At 43.2% G+C, this 18595-nt stretch overlaps 1 protein-coding gene across 8 annotated transcripts in view; it reads left to right on the forward strand.

The window, feature by feature from the left end:
• The first annotated feature begins 732 nt into the window (after positions 1-732).
• The window catches only part of ANKS1B (ankyrin repeat and sterile alpha motif domain containing 1B), a 908578-nt gene continuing 890715 nt past the window's right edge, over positions 733-18595 (forward strand). For all 8 annotated transcript variants that reach the window (XM_075011319.1, XM_075011325.1, XM_075011335.1 and 5 more), the window contains exon 1: positions 733-866. In XM_075011319.1, coding sequence (XP_074867420.1) covers positions 733-866 — 134 coding nt within the window. The remainder of the gene's footprint in view (positions 867-18595) is intronic.

The following is an 18595-nucleotide window of genomic DNA, read 5'->3' on the forward strand; positions in this document are numbered from 1 at the left end:
CCCAGGACTCACCCGGCTGCAGCTATTCCGAGGTCACAGCAAGAACCCCCGCCCTTGCCCTGACTGAGCTGCACCGGGAACACCTGCGTCTCGCCCCCGCCCTTCGCGTTAACGGTCCCGCCGCGCGCGCCCCGCAGTAGAGCGCGTGCAGCTCCTCCTGCTTTTGCTGCTGGGCGGGCCGGGCCGGGCCGGGCCAGGCGGCTGAGGGGACAGAATCCCCAGCGCATCACCGGCGGCAGCGGCAGCGGCAAGCCGAGGCGCTGGGACTGAGATCCTGGGAGGAGGGGGTGGGGCCAAAGCCAGCCAGCCACTCAGCGACAGAGATCTGTGTCTCCCCAGCAACGGGCCTGGCAGGCCAGGGCTGCGCCTCCTCCCTCCATCCCTCCCTGCTGGTCATTATCTCCACCCCAGACCGCGAGCTCCGGGGCTGAGCCCTGCAGGCTGGGATTTGATGGGTGGCGGGAGGTCCTTTATTGGCCTCATTTCATCCCCCTCACCTCCTCCCCCTTTTTCTGCCACACTCCACCCATAATTGAGCTAGTGCAACTAGAAGGAGGTGGGTCTCCTGCTGCTGCTCTGTAGAGGCTGCAGGGATCCTCCTCTCTGCCCAGATTTAAGGCAGGGCTTTTAGACGAGGAGGAGTTTATTTGTTCGAGGGAGGGGGATTTTGTGAAGGGGCTTAGCTATATCTACAGTATTTGTGCAGGGTGAGGGAGTGTTTGGCTTCTGACCATGGGGAAGGACCAGGAACTGCTGGAAGCTGCTCGCACTGGGAATGTGGCTCTCGTGGAAAAACTCCTGTCGGGGAGGAAAGGAGGGATCCTGGGCAGTGGATCTGGAGCTATTCCCCTATCCAGCTTACTGAGGTAGGGACATGATTCCCCAGCAGCTGCTAGGGATATTAACTTCCTCCCCAACATCATCATCACCACCACCATCACCTTTGTCACCACCCTCATCCTCATGCCTGCATTCTTCTTAGTAACCATAAACTGTTCACTCTCACAAACAAGTATAGTGTGTCAGTATTTAAAGTCACTGACATTCATTATATTAAAATAAGAATTTTGAATTTCTTGTCTTCAGTGTGTCAGAAGGGTTTCAGCTTCTGCTATATTACTAGCATTGGTGCCAAATTTATGCATTTATTGGGTGGATTGTTTTGCACAATGGTGTAATTATGCTCACATTTCATTTCAAATCTTATTTTTCTTCTTTGAATGGTTTTTAATATGTGATTCAGTTGTTAATGATAGAGAAGCTATTGTGTTCGTAGTTAAATGGAAAAAAGGCACAACTCCCCCCACATACTCTCACCCATAGTTATTAACCTTACTTGCAGAAGAAATTAACTATGCCATTATAATGAGTCTGTACAATGAGGAAAGTGAACCTTTTCATGAGAGGTCATCAGCATAGAGTAGGTGTAAAACTTATAAAGCAGGGTAGGTAATAGTAACTGTACTTCCTAGGCATCTGGATTTAGTTGAGTAAAATTGGGATACTGGTCATGTCTAAGTGAAAAGAGACAACTTTAGTCATTAGTCATATGCCATGCAGTGTGTAACAGGGCTTTTGATGTTAAGTTTCATCTTGTTGCAAATGAGAAGTGCATTATCACAAGCATTTATGACATTTGACATTTTTCAAATAAGAAAAGGTCTGCAGCATACAATCTGCTGCCAGACACACTAGACCCAGCACAGCAAAGTAGAATGAATTGAAACACTACTGACCTAAAACTTGAACTAATCATTAAATGTATTCTACTAGAAGAAAAGAAGCAGACTCAGATTAATGGAGATTCTTTAAATGAAAGGCAAGAAATGTTAACTCATTTGAGATTCTGCTGTCAGGATACCTCTATTTTCCAACGTTCAGGCCACTTTATTTATATTATATATGTTGTTCTTCGTAGTAGGCATAATAATGTTCCTGTCAAAATTATATCAATTTATTGTATTTTTTATTTTAAAAAATGTATAGCAATAAACAGCAGTTTAAATAGCCACACAGTTTATGAAAGTTCTGTGATGCCATAATGGGCACATCACAGTTAACTTCTATTTAATTATTATGTTGTCCAAAGTTAAAATACATTTGTACAATTCCTTTTGGTACTGTATTTGAATAGCTTACTTAGCAAGAAAAATGACAGATAATTGCTTGAATTTAAGCAATAAGTGTCACTTATTAAAATGTGATAGATATTTCTTTGTAACAACATCATTTTACCAGAATGAAGTTCATTTCAGTGCAATGATTATTTATGAACCACTTCAACTAGATACATTTATGTAGTTAAATTTTTTAGAGCTGTCCCTTCTGCCCTACTCTTGCACCATTACTTTCTTATTGCAGATCACAACTCCTATAAATCTCTGCAGGAAAGTGTCTTTGCTTGTGTTTATCCAATTATAAAAATTTTTGCATATTAAGTGCACTTATAATGTGGTTTGTACAATGTACAAATGGATATAATAGAAAACTGGTTAACAGGTTATGTTAGTCATTGATTACTAGTGGCAAAGCAAACATTTCATACTATGTAAAGTTAGGTAATGTTCTTTTCTACAATAAGCACTTTGGTTTGTTTAACTATAATGAAGGAAAACTATATTACTGTGATTATGAAATGCCTAACGTTATGACTCAAAACAATCTGGATATGCTCTTTCAGACCTTTTAAAAATGAAGAAATGTAAATAGGAAACTTTAAGCAATTTCAGAAATAAAAATACAATATGCAACATTTTTTAAAAAATTATGAAAGAATAAAATAGCTGATAGATAAAAAGGAATAAGTGTGGACTCAATCCTACAGTTATTTATTATGGGATATAAGATTTTCTACAGTGAATAGTACTATGACTTTGTCATCAGAACTACTCACAGTAGTAAGTAGAGCTGAGAAATTTTTCAACCAAAATTTTTTTGTGGTGAAAAATGCAGATTTGGCAACATCAAAACATTTTGTGAATTTGTGTCAATTTTGACAGAATGTTTTGGGTAAACAAAACCAACAAAACATTTTTATTTCAACTTTTTTTAAATGAAATGTTTATTTTTTAAAATTCTAAATGGCCTTTTGTTCAGATTTTTATTTTAGAAAAAATAAAGAGTAAAAATGTTCCAAATTAAAATAAAAATATTGCAGGTCAAATGAAAAGTTTAATTTGACACAAAACAATTTTTTTCAACGTTACAGTTTGCCAGAAGTTTAAAAAAATATTATTTTTAGTTCAGCTCAAAATTGCTTTTTCAGTTTTGTCTTGAGGTGACTATTAACAAGACTGAGCATTAAATGATTGAGGCGGGTAGATGTGTATGGCTCTCTCTGTGTGTATGATTAATTTTTATTGACTTTTTTCATAAAGAAACAAAATGATAAATGACTTTCATCTTGTATATGTTTCCAAATACTTCATGTAGTCTTTAATAGAATATGCAATTTTACAACTTGGCAATGCTGTAACTACACAGAAACTAAACAGAAACAAAATATTATGGTGGGGTAATGGTAATGAAATAGAAGAAGACAAATGTGAATAGGGAGAGGAGAGAAAGAGAGGAAGGGGCAAGTGGAGTGGGGGAGGGTCTGGAATTCTTTAAGTGGGGTAGTCAATAATTTTTGTCTAGGTCCAAGTTTCGTGGTCAACGTATAGCCAAGGACCAGACCCCAGCCAGCTCCCTTCTCCTGCTCCCTGCCCCCTCAGGTTTCGCCAAAGCTCCCTGCTCATGCAGCCTAGAGAGCAGAGTGGCTTTACTTCCCTAAATCAGCGATTCTCAAACTTCATTGCACTGAATATATTGAGATCCACTGAGGCCTTTCTAAAATTGTGTAATATCCTGTGGCACTGAGATTCTTTTATGGGCTGTGGTAAAGCCCCTTTCCATGCTTTCACAAAGAAATTCAGATTACAGAATTTCCTATTATTAACAAATGGTAGATAGTGGGCATGGATCTGGGGATTTTATAGAGCTTTTTTTTTTTTTTTTTTTTTTTTTAAGTTTCCAGTAGTTCAGGGACTCCTAGCAATCCTAGGGCATCTGGACAAAATAGATGAATTATAGGTATCTTAGTTGTAAGTACCACAAGTCCACTGAGAAAGGCAGGTCATAATATTGTTTTTGCAATAGAAAATGGAAAAAGGCCTCATAAGTGACCATCTGGGAAAGCTACATGATGCCTATATCAGCCAGTTCTTCCAGCTTTTATGTTTGTCCCCAGTTTGCAAGTTTGGCTTCCCCCATATGGATGCTTTTCATGACTGTGAGCATGAAATTGGTATCTCACGGCTGGGATAGGTCCACAACTGTAGTCACCTTATTTTTTTTTTCATTGGACAAAAGAGAAATGGAGGAGACCAGAGGCAGGGAAATAGGATGTATTAATGTAGGCTCAGTTTCCGCATGAGTATAAGAGTATTCACATGCTGCAATCAGTTTGACATCTGTGATGACATAAAACATGAATAGTAATTTTGTAGGTGGGAAACCAAAACTACCCCTTCTCTATAATAGTATTTAAAATGATATCCATAAAAGTTCACCTGGACCCTGCAGGAAGGTTCTAATAATCCTATTTAATTTTCTAAAATAAGACTCTGATATCTATGATCTCAGACCCAGGATGGTGAGGTGCTACACAGCATTTGTATCTTAGCCTTCGCCCAATGTCTGCAATGCTCCAGCTGTGGCCCCATCAGTGCCAAATAGAGGGGAATAACAACTTCTGTAGATCTTCTGGAAATGCTCCTCCTAATGCACCCCAATGTGCCATTAGCATTTCCTAGTCTCTTACTTTTATTCACCAGTTCTTTTATTTATCACCTCAGCTCATAGTCCAGCTCTGGTATATCAGCCAGCATCTAGACTCATCTCCTTGCCTCCTCCTTTGACAGCTTCTTCCAACTGTCTCCTTTGGTTGAATTTGCAGACTCCTACCCAGCTCAAGCTGATGTCTCATTGGCCAGCTTTCTCCCAGGACAGCATCTGTGCCACTGCCTCACAGCTGCTGCAGGTGCTTGTGTCAGGCTCAGGGTTATTACACTTGATCCTTGCCTCTCTTCTGGTCCCTACCCTTTATGCCTTGCTTCCAACAATTAGTTGAGCTTCTGACCTCTGACTTCAACTTCTGACTCTGGCGTGACTCTTGACTTTCATATTTGGCATCTGACCCTGGTTCCAACTCTCAGCTTTGATTCCTGACTCTAGTAAAAGGCAATTGACTTTGGTACTGACCCTCCACTTCTTTCCTCTTCCTGGACACCTGTCCACTAAACCTGACTCCTGCTCTGACCACTAGTCTACATATGTCCTATCGTCTAACACTTTGCTTGGACCACTTCTGTTGGGGAGAGCCCTACAGAATGGAAGCAGCATGTCTCACTTTTTTCCCCAAAGGAACCTAAAAATACTAAGTTTGTAGACTGTCTCCAGGTGGAATGCTAGGCAACACAGGCCCCCTTTATCCAGTTTATGCAGCAACTCAGGCAGTACACCAGCAGGCTGTGATCTCTCTGAACATACAGCTGGCCTCTGGACTTCATCTGCTGTGTCACTCCTCATGCAGGGACCTTGACTCTATTGCTGGGACATTTCAATGGGCATGGCATGAAGTTTTGTGGGTTTTTGAAGCATTGTTGTGTCCAGGTCCTGATTCAGATGCAAGTACACTGCCTTGGCCTACTCCAAAGAGGCCTTCTGGTCAGTCTGTTAATGGGGATTGGGTATACCCCCATTAGAGGGCAACAGCCCAGTGCTAACCAGTTGGGATGCCATCCAGAAGGTGATGTCAACAAGCTTCATCAATCTCCACTATGTCTGCATGGCAGAGGATGTTTTCAGGGTGCTCTAGCGGGGGCAGGGTGTGTCAGGTTGAGTCACAGATATCCCGCTGAGCTTGTCATCTGATGGACTGAACCTGAACCTGCCTACCTGTCCACTTGGGTGCCCTGCCACCCTGTCCTGCTGAGCTAAAAGTTCTGTTCTCCCCCAGCAAAGGCACAGAGTGGGGTTACAGCCCACAGTAGAGCAACAGAGACAGTGAGGGCAGCTCAGCTCTGGGAAGGTTCAGTCACAGGCTCCTGACAGCACCCAGATACATAACCTGAGTGGGTCCAGAATCACAGATAAATCCATTTTCCTCTTCATAAAAGTGTTAATTATACAGATGAAGCTCTTAAGTTTGCTTCTTTTATCAATGCAAGAGAGCTATGCAAAGTTGCTGTTTCCCCTAGGTAACAATTATTTGCACTGGGTTTAATGGTAAACAAAAATTATTTTATTAAATTAGGATTTAAGTGGTTGCAAGTGATAACGGATCAAAATAAGTAACCAAGATAAAGAAAACAAAACATGCCAGCTATGCCTAATATACTAAAGCTATGTCTATTGTTGCTGTTTTGAGATACAAATGTATCCTGAAATAGAAATTCTGTGGCTACTCACCATGCTCAAAATAGCATAGCTATTTTGAGTGTGGTATTCCATTTCTGCTACCCCTCATTGTGAGGAAGTAGTGGAAACCTCAAGATAGCCACTTATTTTGAACTTTGGTGCCATTTGGCAGCACCAAGTTCAAAATAAGTTAGCTGGAAATAATTTGTGTAATTTGCATTGCTCAAATTGCATAAATTATTTCAAGTTACAGTTACAATCTAGACATAGTCTATTATTTTAGGTAAGGTTCTCACTCCGGAGCTATTCTGTCTGACCTGGCTTCAGCAGCTTTTCTCCACACACGTTGTTAGAGTTCTTTTGTTTCCTGGTCTTATCATGTATGGTAGAATCATAGAATCCTAGGGCTGGAAGAGACCCCAGGAAGTCCTTTTGGGGTGGGGAGCAGTCTGTAAAGCTAGCTGAAGGCAATAATTGTTTACATCCCTTTCCCTTATCTAGAATTTTCCCAGTGTGGGAAGTTTTAGTTCAAGTTTCCAACCAATGTGGAAAAGTACAAAATTAAAGATGGATTCCGTTGTCCCATTTTACAGGAAAAACAAGACTATTCACAGAGTATTCACAGACTATTCACAGTCTTGAGTACTAGGCTATTACGGTCTTGAGTAATACCAATGGTTTTCTTTAACACATTTATTAGATATATAAGCAGGTTTATACTTCATATTTTAACTTCAAATACAGGAATGGTGTATACACACAAATGAAATACATGCATTCAGGAGAGCACTGTCTCTCCAATGATACATTGCATGCCACATTTTGCAAAAAGCATATTCATATTGAAAAATATATTTCCATAAATACAGTAAACCCTTGAGTTACATGGGTGTAACTCAAATTTTTGCACAAGCTGAGTGGAGATGGGAACCAGGCTGCAGTCAGGTTCCTGGCTCCCCTGGGCTTGCAGGAGTTGGGAAACCAACCAGCCCAGCAAGACTGGTTTGTTTCCTGGCTCCTAGAATGGCAGAGAGTGGGAACCAGGGGGCAGCCTGGTTCCCATCTCCCTGCTGCTTGCCACTTGCAGGACTTCGGAAACTGAGCGGTTGGTCAGTTTCCTGAGTCCCGCAAGTGGCAGGGAGCTGGGAAATCAGGCAGCAGCCTGGCTCCCCTCCACTTGCAGAGAGGGGAAACTGAGTAGGCAGCAGCCGTGTTCAGTTTCCGAGCTCCAACCAGTGGAGGGGAGCCAGGAACCAGGGGCAACCGGGCTGCTGGCTCCCCTCTGCTCCTTGGAGTCAGGAAACTAACCAGGGCTGCTGCCCTGCTTGGTTTCCCAGGTCTGCAAGCAGAGGGGAGCTGGGACCCAGGCTGACATCTGGTTCTCAGCTCCCCACCACTCCAGAGACTGGGAAACTGCTCCTGTCAGGGGTGGCAGCTGCGAGTCAGGGTGCCATCTCTGCGAGGAGCGGTTTCCCACTGCTGTCATGGACAGCAGCCTGTCTTGTGGCTGCCACCCCTGACAGGAGCAGGAAACCACTCCTATCAGGGTGGCAAGAGTCAGGCTGCTGCCCCTGACAGGAGCGGTCTCCCTGCTATCATCAGGGACTGCAGCCTGACTTGCTGCCCCCAACAGGAGCAGTTTCCTGCTTTTGTCTGGGGCAACAGTCATGTTAACCTGAGACACACACAACTTGATTGCATGAATCTCAAGGGTTTACTGTGTATGGGAGTGCAATTTCACACAGGGTCCAACTGCTACTTATGTGAATTTTACCAAATCTAATAGGGCACAGAGTAAGATTGCAGAGTGAGAGCAGAAGGAGGAAGCCTGCTACTTCACTTTCAATAAGGTGTGAGTGAGAAGGTCAAGAACGTTCTAGCTCCAGTGGAAACACAAACAAAAGTCCCTGGAGGGACACATGCCGGATCCCACCAGAAGGTGCAAGAGTCCAAAATGCCTGTTAGGTTACGGCTCTTAGCCAGCCTTGGCAATTGCCCATGCAGTGAGCCCTCATTGATTTGGGCACCAAAGTTCACTTTATGGATGAGACAACAGCCCATACCCTGCAGCATCCTTTAACATCAAAGACCTGAGAAGAAAAATGCAGATTCTCTACCCCCTTATCAGGATTATGATTGTTCTTCAGATTTATAGCCCAGGACAACAGTCCCATTCAGCCAGGTTTCTACAATGTGTGAAACTGAGCTCGTAGCCTTACATGCACACATCTGAGAGAATTTGACCATAGGTTTCATCTGTAAATCCACCTCACCTGCTTGGGCACCCATTCACTTTGTGGAAAAGAAATATGGCAGCTTGCTTCACAGTGTAGACTTTTATGCCTTGAAGCAGACGATAGAAATGAGTACCTGCTGTTCCTAATCTAGAGCTATTGTACTGAGTAAGGGGATACTAAAATATTCATTAAACTAGACCTTCAGGGTGCATTAGAGCTGAAGAAGAGTAGAAGATTGCCTTTTGGACCAGCTCTAGTCACTTTGGGATAAGACCTGGCAATTGCCCGTGTTACGTTACAGCACTTCATTGATGACATTCTGGCACATCCTAGCTTAATACACAGTAGTATGCCTGGATAATATATTTATTTTTTTAGGCAATTTCAAACAGCACATAACTCATGTCTGAACTTCCTGGAGAAAATGGACTCAGAAAAGGCAAAGGTGGTTCTCAATTGCTCAGTACCCTGGAACATTTGCAAAGTGCAGCACTTTCTGGGCTTCACAAATTTATCCCATTGATTCATCTCAAAATTGAATTCAGTGGGATTCATGGAGGCCAACATGTCTTTGAGCACCTGCAATTTGCATTTACTCTTGACTCTAGCTCACCATAGTACCAAATAAGACTTAATTGTGGAAGCAGATACCTTCAACATGGCAATTAGAGAACTGCTCTCCCAGAGTTGTGGGCCCCAGCAAATGATGCACCTCTATTATCTTCATTCCCATTAAGCAAAATTATGAAATCCTAAACAAGGAACTCCTGACCATCAAGAGTGCTTTCCAGGAGTGGTGAAACTACTTCAGAGGGATCTGACAGCCAGTCCAAATACACATGAATCATAAGAACCTGGAATATTTATAGAAAAATCCCATATCCCAAAAAGGGGAGTACTATGTTGATCTGAAGGGACCCAATCAAGTGTTCTAATACATCCTTAAGTCACATTACTTCTTTGATGCAATGCTGCACCCACATCTGCTTGCTATATTGTAATCTGTCCAGTCTCTATCAAGGGGGCTTCCCCAGATGATTGGGAAGCCATCAACAGAGAAGTGGTTGACAGTCAAGATGCACTGACTTTTGTTAAGAGATACACGTTTCCTGTGGTTGCCCCCTTGTGGCGGTCATGTGGATGTGCCATGATTCCTTCCTATGGTGCATTTTGGCAGTTCCAAAACCCCACATCTGGCCTCCCATTTGTTAATGACCCCACATGTATGCCACAACACAGGCATATGCAGCATCCTGTGATGTGTGTGCCCACTAGACTTCATCATGGCGTTACCTGAATCCAACAGCTAGCTATACAACAGTCTTAACTATTGTTCACCACCTAACAGAGATGGCCCTCTTTGTGCCCTGCTTCCAGGTACTCTGACTGAAGGAGACTGCCTAGCTATGGAAAAACTAAGTCATCTGTCTCCATGAGTTCATGGAGCGCATTATTTCTGACTGGAATGCTCAGTTCACCTCTCACTTTTTGTGGGACACCCTCCAGTTGTTGGGAGTATGCTCCAGCCTCTATGCACAAACAAATGGCCCAACAGCAAGGCTTAACCAAATCATGGAGTAGTAGCTCCAGTGTTACTTCAACCACCATCAAAATGACTGGTCTTTGCTGTTACTCTATGTGAAGTTCATGTATAATAACACTGAATACACCTCTCTGGGACAAAGCCCATTTTTTACAACCTGTGTTTTTCACCACTGTTTCCATCCTGAACTATGAATAAATTCCCCCAACCTGGCAACTTCAGAAAGGGTGCAACTGATCCATTGTATTCAGGGAGTGCTCAAGAGGCACTTGAAGAAAGCAAACAGGAATATAAGAAGTATGCAGGTCAACAATGACAGAAGATCTCCAACTTTTCCATAGATCAGAGAGGATGGATCTATGCAAGGTATCTCCATACTGACAGGCCATCCCATAACCTTGATCACTAGCTCTTTGGCCTTGCAAACAGGCCGACTGCTAACAGGCAGGAGTTTTGAGAGGGGCTCTCCTGGTGAAGGAGGGGGCAAACTACAGCACCTTCAGGTAAGTGGCTGTCTAGAGTGTGTGGGTGTTTGTGTTTGGGGGTTCTGGGCTTGTGTTTGTCTGTTTGTTTGGAGTTTGGAGTGCTGAGCTGTCTATTTGAAAGGCCGTGTGCTCAGGCTGGCAGTTGGAAGCTGTGAGCCTTGATTAGGTTTGAAATCTAAACCTCTGTGCTGATTGGCTGAGCTGTAGCCAGAGGGAGGGGCTATCAGGAAGGCCAGAGCATTTTAAACCCTGCTGGCAAGCAACCAGGGTGCTTGTGACCAGGGCTCTTGCAAACAGGCCGACTGCTAACAGGCGGGAGTTTTGAGAGGGGAATTTAGAGGGGGAGCTTAGAGGGAGCTAGTTACTTCTAACATCCTTAAATCTTTTATAACATCCCCATCTGAAACTTTTACTTAAGAACCCCATATAGGATTAAATTAAATCAGAGGAGGAAATGGAGGCAGAAGGCCAGCAACAGGGGGCTATCCTGTTTATTGCATCGAATGTAATATGTATGATTACCTACCCTGTGGGCGGGTGGCTTATGCGTGCACTCGATTCAAGGAGCTCCTGGCCCTCAGAGACCAAGTGTGGGCTTTGGAGACCAGGGTGGCTGAACTGAAGGAGCTAAGGGAGGCAGAGAGCTATGCTGATGAGGCTTTCTGGGATGTAGTAGGGCTGTCCCACCTCCAATCTGATAGCCCCGATGCTGTTAAGGAGGATGAAAGGCTCAGGGAAGGAGAGCAGTCAATGGGGGCAGAGGGAAACCATCCCATAGTTGGGACCCTCCTTCCAGAGGGTGCTATGGTATCCTCTTGTGCCGAGGATACCTCTCTGGGGGAGGGAGTGCCAGTTGTTAGGAATAGGCAGGTGTTAGTAGTGGGTGATTCGATCATTAGAAATATAGATAGTTGGGTTTGTGATGACTGGGAGAACTGTATGGTGACTTGCCTGCCTGGTGCGAAGGTTGCGGATCTTTCAAGGCATCTAGACAGACTTATATGCAGTAGTGGGGAGGAGCCTGTGTTCGTGGTACATGTAGGTACCAATGGCATAGGGAAGGGTAGGAGAGATGTCCTGGAGGCCAAATTTAGGTTGCTAGGAAGGAGACTGAAATCCAGGACCTCTATGGTGGCATTCTCAGAAATGCTTCCAGTTCCACGCGCAGGGCCAGGTAGGCAGGCAGAACTTCCGAGGCTCAATGTGTGGATGAGACAATGGTGTAAGGAAGAAGGGTTTAGATTTATTAGGAACTGGGGACACTTTTGGAATAGGGGGAGCCTATACAGGAAGGATGGGCTCCACACCTAAACCGAGGTTGATCCAGGCTGCTGGCATTAAACATAAAAAAGGTCGTAGAGCAGTGTTTAAACTAAGAGATGGGGGAAAGCCGATTGGTGCGGAGAAGCTCGTGGATCGGACGGAGACTTCTCTTAGGCGAGACTTCATTGATAGAGATTCTCTAGAATTCAGTCAGAAAGAGAAGAAGGGAGATGACAGAGTATGGGCCAGATCAGATGAGAAAAAATCACATATAAAAGAATCCAATATGTCAGGGAAGGGCAAGCATATGAATAGTGGTAGTTTTTTAAAGTGCTTTTACACAAATGCTAGAAGTCTGTCTAATAAGATGGGTGAATTAGAGTACCTTATATCAAAGGAGGAGATTGACATAATAGGCATCACGGAAACCTGGTGGAATAAGGACAATCAGTGGGACACTATCATACCGGGATATAAAATATATTGAAAGGACAGAATGGGTCGAACAGGTGATGGAGTGGTACTGTATGTGAAAGATAATATAGAATCAAATGAAATAAAAATCCTAAATGAATCAAAATGTTCCATAGAATCACTATGGATAGCAATTCCTTCCTCTGATGGGAATATAGCACTAGAGATATATTACCGACCACCTGACCAGGACAGTGACAGTGATGCTGAAATGCTAAAGGAGATTAGAGAGGCTATCAAAATAAAAAACTCACTAATAATGGGGGATTTCAATTATCCCCATATTGACTGGGTACATGTCGCCTCAAGAAGTGATTCAGAGAGAAAATTTCTTGATGCCTTAAATGACTGCTTCTTGGAGTAGCTGGTACAGGAACCCACAAGGGGAGAGGCAATTTTTGATTTAGTACTGAGTGGAACACAGGATCTGGTCCAAGAGGTAACTTTTATAGGACCGCTTGGAAATAGTGACCATAACATAATAACATTTAATATTCCTGTGTTGGGAAGAACACTGCAACAGTCCGACACTCTGGTATTTAATTTCAAAAAGGGGAAGTACACAAAAATTAGGAGGTTAGTTAAGCAGAAATTAAAAGGTAGAGTAACTAGAGTAAAATCTCTGCAAGCTGCGTGGAAACTTTTCAAAGATACCATATTAGAGGCCCAACTTAAATGTATACCCCAATATTAAAAAACACAGTGAGGCCATGTCTACACTAGCCCCAAACTTCGAGATGGCCATGCAAATGGCCATTTCGAAGTTTACTAATGAAGCACTGAAATAGATATTCAGCGCTTCATTAGCATGCGGGGGGCCACGGCACTTCGAAATTGACGCGCCTCGCCGCCGTGTGGCTCGTCCCTACAGGGCTCCTTTTTGAAAGGACCCCGGCTACTTCGAAGTCCCCTGATTCCCATGAGCAGATGGGAATAAGGGGACTTCAAAGTAGGGGGGGTCCTTTCGAAAAGTAGCCCCGTTGGGATGAGCTGCGCGGCGGCGAGGCGCGTCAATTTCGAAGTGCCATGGCTGCCTGCATGCTAATGAAGCTCTTCATTAGTAAACTTCGAAATGGCCATTTGCATGGCCATTTCGAAGTTTGGGGCTAGTGTAGACACGGCCTAAGAGACCTAAAAAAGAGCCACCGTGGCTTCACAACCATGTAAAAGAGGCAGTGAGAGATAAAAAGGCATCTTTTAAAAAGTGGAAGTCAAATCCTAGTGATCAAAATAGAAAGAAACATAAACACTGCCAAATTAAATGTAAAAATGTAATAAGAAAAGCCAAAAAAGATTTTGAGGAACAGTTAGCCATAAATTCAAAAAACAACAGTAAAATGTTTCTTAAGTGCATTAGAAGCAGGAAGCCTGCTAAAAAAGCATGGGGCCCCTGGACAATAGAGACATAAAAGGAAGATAATGCCATTGCAGAAAAACTAAGTGATTTCTTGGTTCAGTCTTCACGGATGAGGATGTTAGAGGGATTCCCAAATCTGAGCCGTCCGTTATTGGTGACAAATCTGAGGAACTGTCCCAGACTGAAGTATCATTAGAGGAAGTTTTGTGACTGTTTAGCTTATCAGTTAGTTCCAAGTTTCCGGGACCGGATGGTATTCACCCAAGGGTTCTGAAAGAACTTAAATATGAAATTGCGGAACTCTTAATGGTAGTTTGTAACCAATCCTTTAAATCAGCTTTGGTACCCAATGATTGGAAGACAGCTAATATAACACCAATATTTAAAAAGGGCTCTAAAGGAGACCCTAGCAATTATAGACCGGTAAGTCTAACGTCAGTACTGGGCAAATTAGTAGAAACAATAGTAAAGAATAAAATTGTCATACACATAGAGGAACGTGAGTTGTTGAGCAAAAGTCAACATGGTTTCTGTAAAGGGAAGTCGTGTCTTACTAATCTATTAGAGTTCTTTGAAGGGGTTAACAAGCATGCAGACGGGGGATCCAGTAGACATAGTATACTTAGATTTCCAGAAAGCCTTTGACACGGTCCCTCACCAAAGGCTCTTATGTAAATTAGGTGGTCATGGGATAGGAGGAAGGATCCTTTCATGGATTGGGAACTGGTTAAAAGACAGGAAACAAAGGTTAGGAATAAATGGTAAATTTTCACAATGGAAGGGGGTAACTAGTGGCGTTCCCCAAGGGTCAGTCCTGGACCAATCTTGTTCAACTTATTCGTCAATGATCTAGAGAAAGAAGTAAGCAGTGAGGTGGCAAAGTTTGCAGATGACACTAAACTGTTCAGGATAGTCAAAACCAGAGCAGAATGTGAAGAACTTCAAAAAGATGTCAGCAAACTGAGTGATTGGGCAGCAAAATGGCAAATGAAATTTAATGTGGGTAAGTGTAAGGTAATGCACATTGGGAAAAATAACCCCAATTATACATATAATATGATGGGAGCAAGTTTAGCTACAACAGATCAGGAAAGGGATCTTGGAATTATGGTGGATAGTTCTCTGAAAACATCCACACAGTGTGCAGCAGCAGTCAGTAAAGCAAATAGGATGTTAGGAATAATCAAAAAAGGGATAGAAAATAAGACAAAGAATATCTTACTTCCCATGTATAAAACTATGGTACGCCCACATCTTGAGTACTGCGTGCAGATGTGGTCTCCTCACCTGAAAAAAGATATATTGGCGTTAGAAAAGGTTCAGAAAATGATTCAGGGTTTGGAATGGGTCCCATATGAGGAGAGGCTAGAGAGACTGGGACTTTTCAGTCTAGAAAAGAGGAGACTGAGGGGTGATATGATAGAGGTATATAATTTAAAGAATTGGGCTTTTTTAGTTTGGAAAAGAGAAGATTGAGGGGGGACATGATAGCAGTTTTCAGGTATCTAAAAGGGTGTCATAAGGCAGAGGGAGGGAACTTGTTCTTCCTTGCCTCTGAGGATAGAACAAGAGGCAATGGACTTAAACTGCAGCAGGGGAGGTTCAGGTTGGACATAGGAAAAAGTTCCTAACTGTCAGGGTGATCAAACACTGGAACGAATTGCCAAGGGAGGTGGTAGAATCTCTATCACTTGAGATATTTAAGAAGAGGTTAGATAGATGGCTTTCAGGGATGGTCTAAAAAGTGCTTGGTCCTGCCATGAGGGCAGGGGGCTGGACTCGATGGCCTCTCGAGGTCCCTTCCAGTCCTACACTTCTATGATTCTATAAAATCATAAATGGTGTGGAGAAAGTGAATACAGAAAAGTTATTTACTTGTTCCCATAATATAAGAACTAGAGGACACCAAATGACATTAATGGGTAGCAGGTTCAAAACTAATAAAAGAAAGTTTTTCTTCACACAGCGCACAGTCAACCTGTGGAACTCCTTACCAGAGGACGCTGTGAAGGCCAGGACTCTAACAGATTTTAAAAAAGAGCTTGATAAATATTTGGAGGTTAGGTCCATAGATGGCTATTAGCAAGAGGTAAGGTACGGTGCCTAGCCTTTTGTCGAAGGCGGGAGATGGATGGCAGGAGACAAATCGCTTGATCATTTTCTTTGGTTCACGTCCTCTGGGGCACCTGGCATTGGCTACTGTCAGCAGATAGAATACTGGGCTAGATGGACCTTTGGTCTGACCTAGTATGGCCGTTCTTATGTTCTTATATTAAATCTGTTGACAGATCAACCCAGTTACCTTTGAACTCCTTCCTCATTCTCTCAAAATTCACTCTATTTCATGTATTCCTGCTGAAGCCATATATACCTAACCATTTTCCACAAAGAACCCAGCTACGTCATACACTGGTGCCTGTTCAAGACCATGAAGAGTATAATATTCACAAAGTCCTTGATTCCAAAACTAAATGGGGAAAAGTGTGGTACTTGATTAATTGGGAAGGTTTCAGGCCAGAGGAGCATTCCTAGGAGCCTGCTGAAAAAGTCCATGGCCCCCTGAACTCTGAAGACCTTTTGCAAGAACCAGCCTGAGAAAATCAACCTATTGCCACACTGAGGGTACGTGTGTGCTCTAATGTCCTGGAACTCAGACCTAGGGCTGTGTATTCCTAGGCAACTGTCACATGCTGGCCTCCACACAATGTTTGCAGAAACTTGGTGGGCTCAGGAACTACACCTCTGCCAAAGCACTACCCATAGGATCTCTGATTGGAGGATTCTCCACCTCCAACCATGTTATTTAAGTAGAAGGAGTCATAACAGAGTGTCTGAGATACTTTGTGGTTGCCTGTTGAACCTGTTTTTGCTTGCATCCTGCATTTTGCATCCTTTACCAAATACTGTTCCAGATTCCTGGTCTGTACCTGACTCCTGTCTTTGCTCCTGGTTCCCACCATGTTCCTACTCAGTGCCTGATCCTTGCCCCTCATCTACTTTCTGCCATTACCTGTCCCTTCCAACCATCATTTACCAGTCCTGTCTCTGACCTCTGGCTCTTACTGTAATTTATCTCTTGGATCTGGCATATGATCCTGACTCCAACCCTCAGGTTTGGTTTCTGGTTTTGACTCCAATTTCACCTTGGCTCTGGTAACTGGCAGATGACTCTGGTGCTGACCCTTAACTTCATTCACTACCTGGGGCATCTGCTTTTTCCAGGAAACTTGACTACTGCTCTGACGTAAGGTAGACTACCGGTGAAATGCTCCTGAGCAATTAGATCTATCTCCAGTCCAGGGGTGTTTGCCCCTTTACTCTCATTCAAAAAAAAACACATAATTTTTATGCACATGTTCCACATTACCTAATTTACCAACATTTATGGGTTCCTGGATTTGAGGTGATGTGCCTCTGCTGTGATTTGAAACTTTTTTATTAGAGATACTGTATTTCATAGCCTCATCTACTCCCTTATAATCAGCAAACACAGAGATATACACATCTCATAGGGCTGGAAGGTATCTCGGGAGGGCATCACGTTTAGTTCCCTGCACTCACAGCAGGGCCTATCGCTACCCCTGATGAATTAGTTTTCATTTTTTAAATCTAACCTGCCCTAGACAGGCCCCCTCAAGGATTGAGCACACAACAGGGGGTTTACAAGGCCAACACTCCAACCACTGAGCTATCCCTCCTCACAAGTTTGACAGTTAGCTTAGAGATCAAAACAGTTATTCTCCAATCAGCAAGGATTTTACGTACACTGTAGATCCTTTTGAAGGTGCTTATATATTCTTCAGTGCAATTAGTCTCCCTGTAACTGTGGCATAGTTTGTCCCAGTTATGTAGTCTTTGGAGTGGTGGAGTGCCCAGCAACTGAGAGACCTGTTCTTTTCCCAGTATGCTCATGGCATGCTGTCTCTTCTTTTTTGGGCTTTGCACCTTTTCATCTTCCAATTCCAAGCCTCTCTGAGGCTATGTCTAGACTGCAAGCTTCTGTTGACAAAAGTTCTGTCGACAGAAGTTTTATCGACAGAGCACACATCCAGACTGCAGATCTCTCAGATCTGCTGGTTGGAAGACTTCTCGACATCCCTGTTCACCTCGTTCCATGAGGAAGAAGGGATTTCTTGACAGAAGGTTTTTTCCCCAATGTTTGGCCCTGTGTGGATGGGCCAAATGTTGCCCCCCCCCGAATTGTTGTCAAATGATATGCAAATGTGTTTTCAGAAATCTAGCCATAGCCTGATGTGCAGCTATCTCTGCTCCCTGTTCTCTTGTCTGCTACTCTCTGTGCTCTTTCCACTGTTGCCTGTTTCTTTAAGGCCACCCATTTTTGGTTTTTCTGTCCCTTTGGGCTGCATCTATACTAGCGAGTTCTTTCAAAAGATCCCACGGAGAGTCGACACACAAAAAGTGTTCTGTAGGAAATCAATTGAAAGAATACAGTGCTCCTTTTGAAAGTGCTCTTCCACTCCCATTTCAGGAAGAGTGCCTTCTTTTGAAAGCTTCTTTCAAAAGAAAATGTGCGTAGATGCTCCTCAGGACCCTTATTTCAAAAGAGCAGTCCTCATGACTCCAGATTTTTTGATCCCTGGCTCATTCTTTTGAACGATGTGTGTGGCTGCTCTCTTTCAAAAGAGTGGATCGATCTTTCGATCTGCTTTTTCGTGTGTGGACGCACTCTTTTGAAAGAAGCTCTTGCTCCTCCAGTTGATGCTTACTTGGTTAGGATTATGTTTCTGGTCTGCTGATTCTGTGGTTTTCTGTGTTCTATTTCCCTTACCCAAAGCAAACAAATAGAAAATACCTCACATTTTCTTTGGCTGAT

The sequence above is a fragment of the Carettochelys insculpta genome, chromosome 1, assembly GCF_033958435.1.
Source record: "Carettochelys insculpta isolate YL-2023 chromosome 1, ASM3395843v1, whole genome shotgun sequence".
NCBI lineage: Eukaryota > Metazoa > Chordata > Testudines > Carettochelyidae > Carettochelys > Carettochelys insculpta.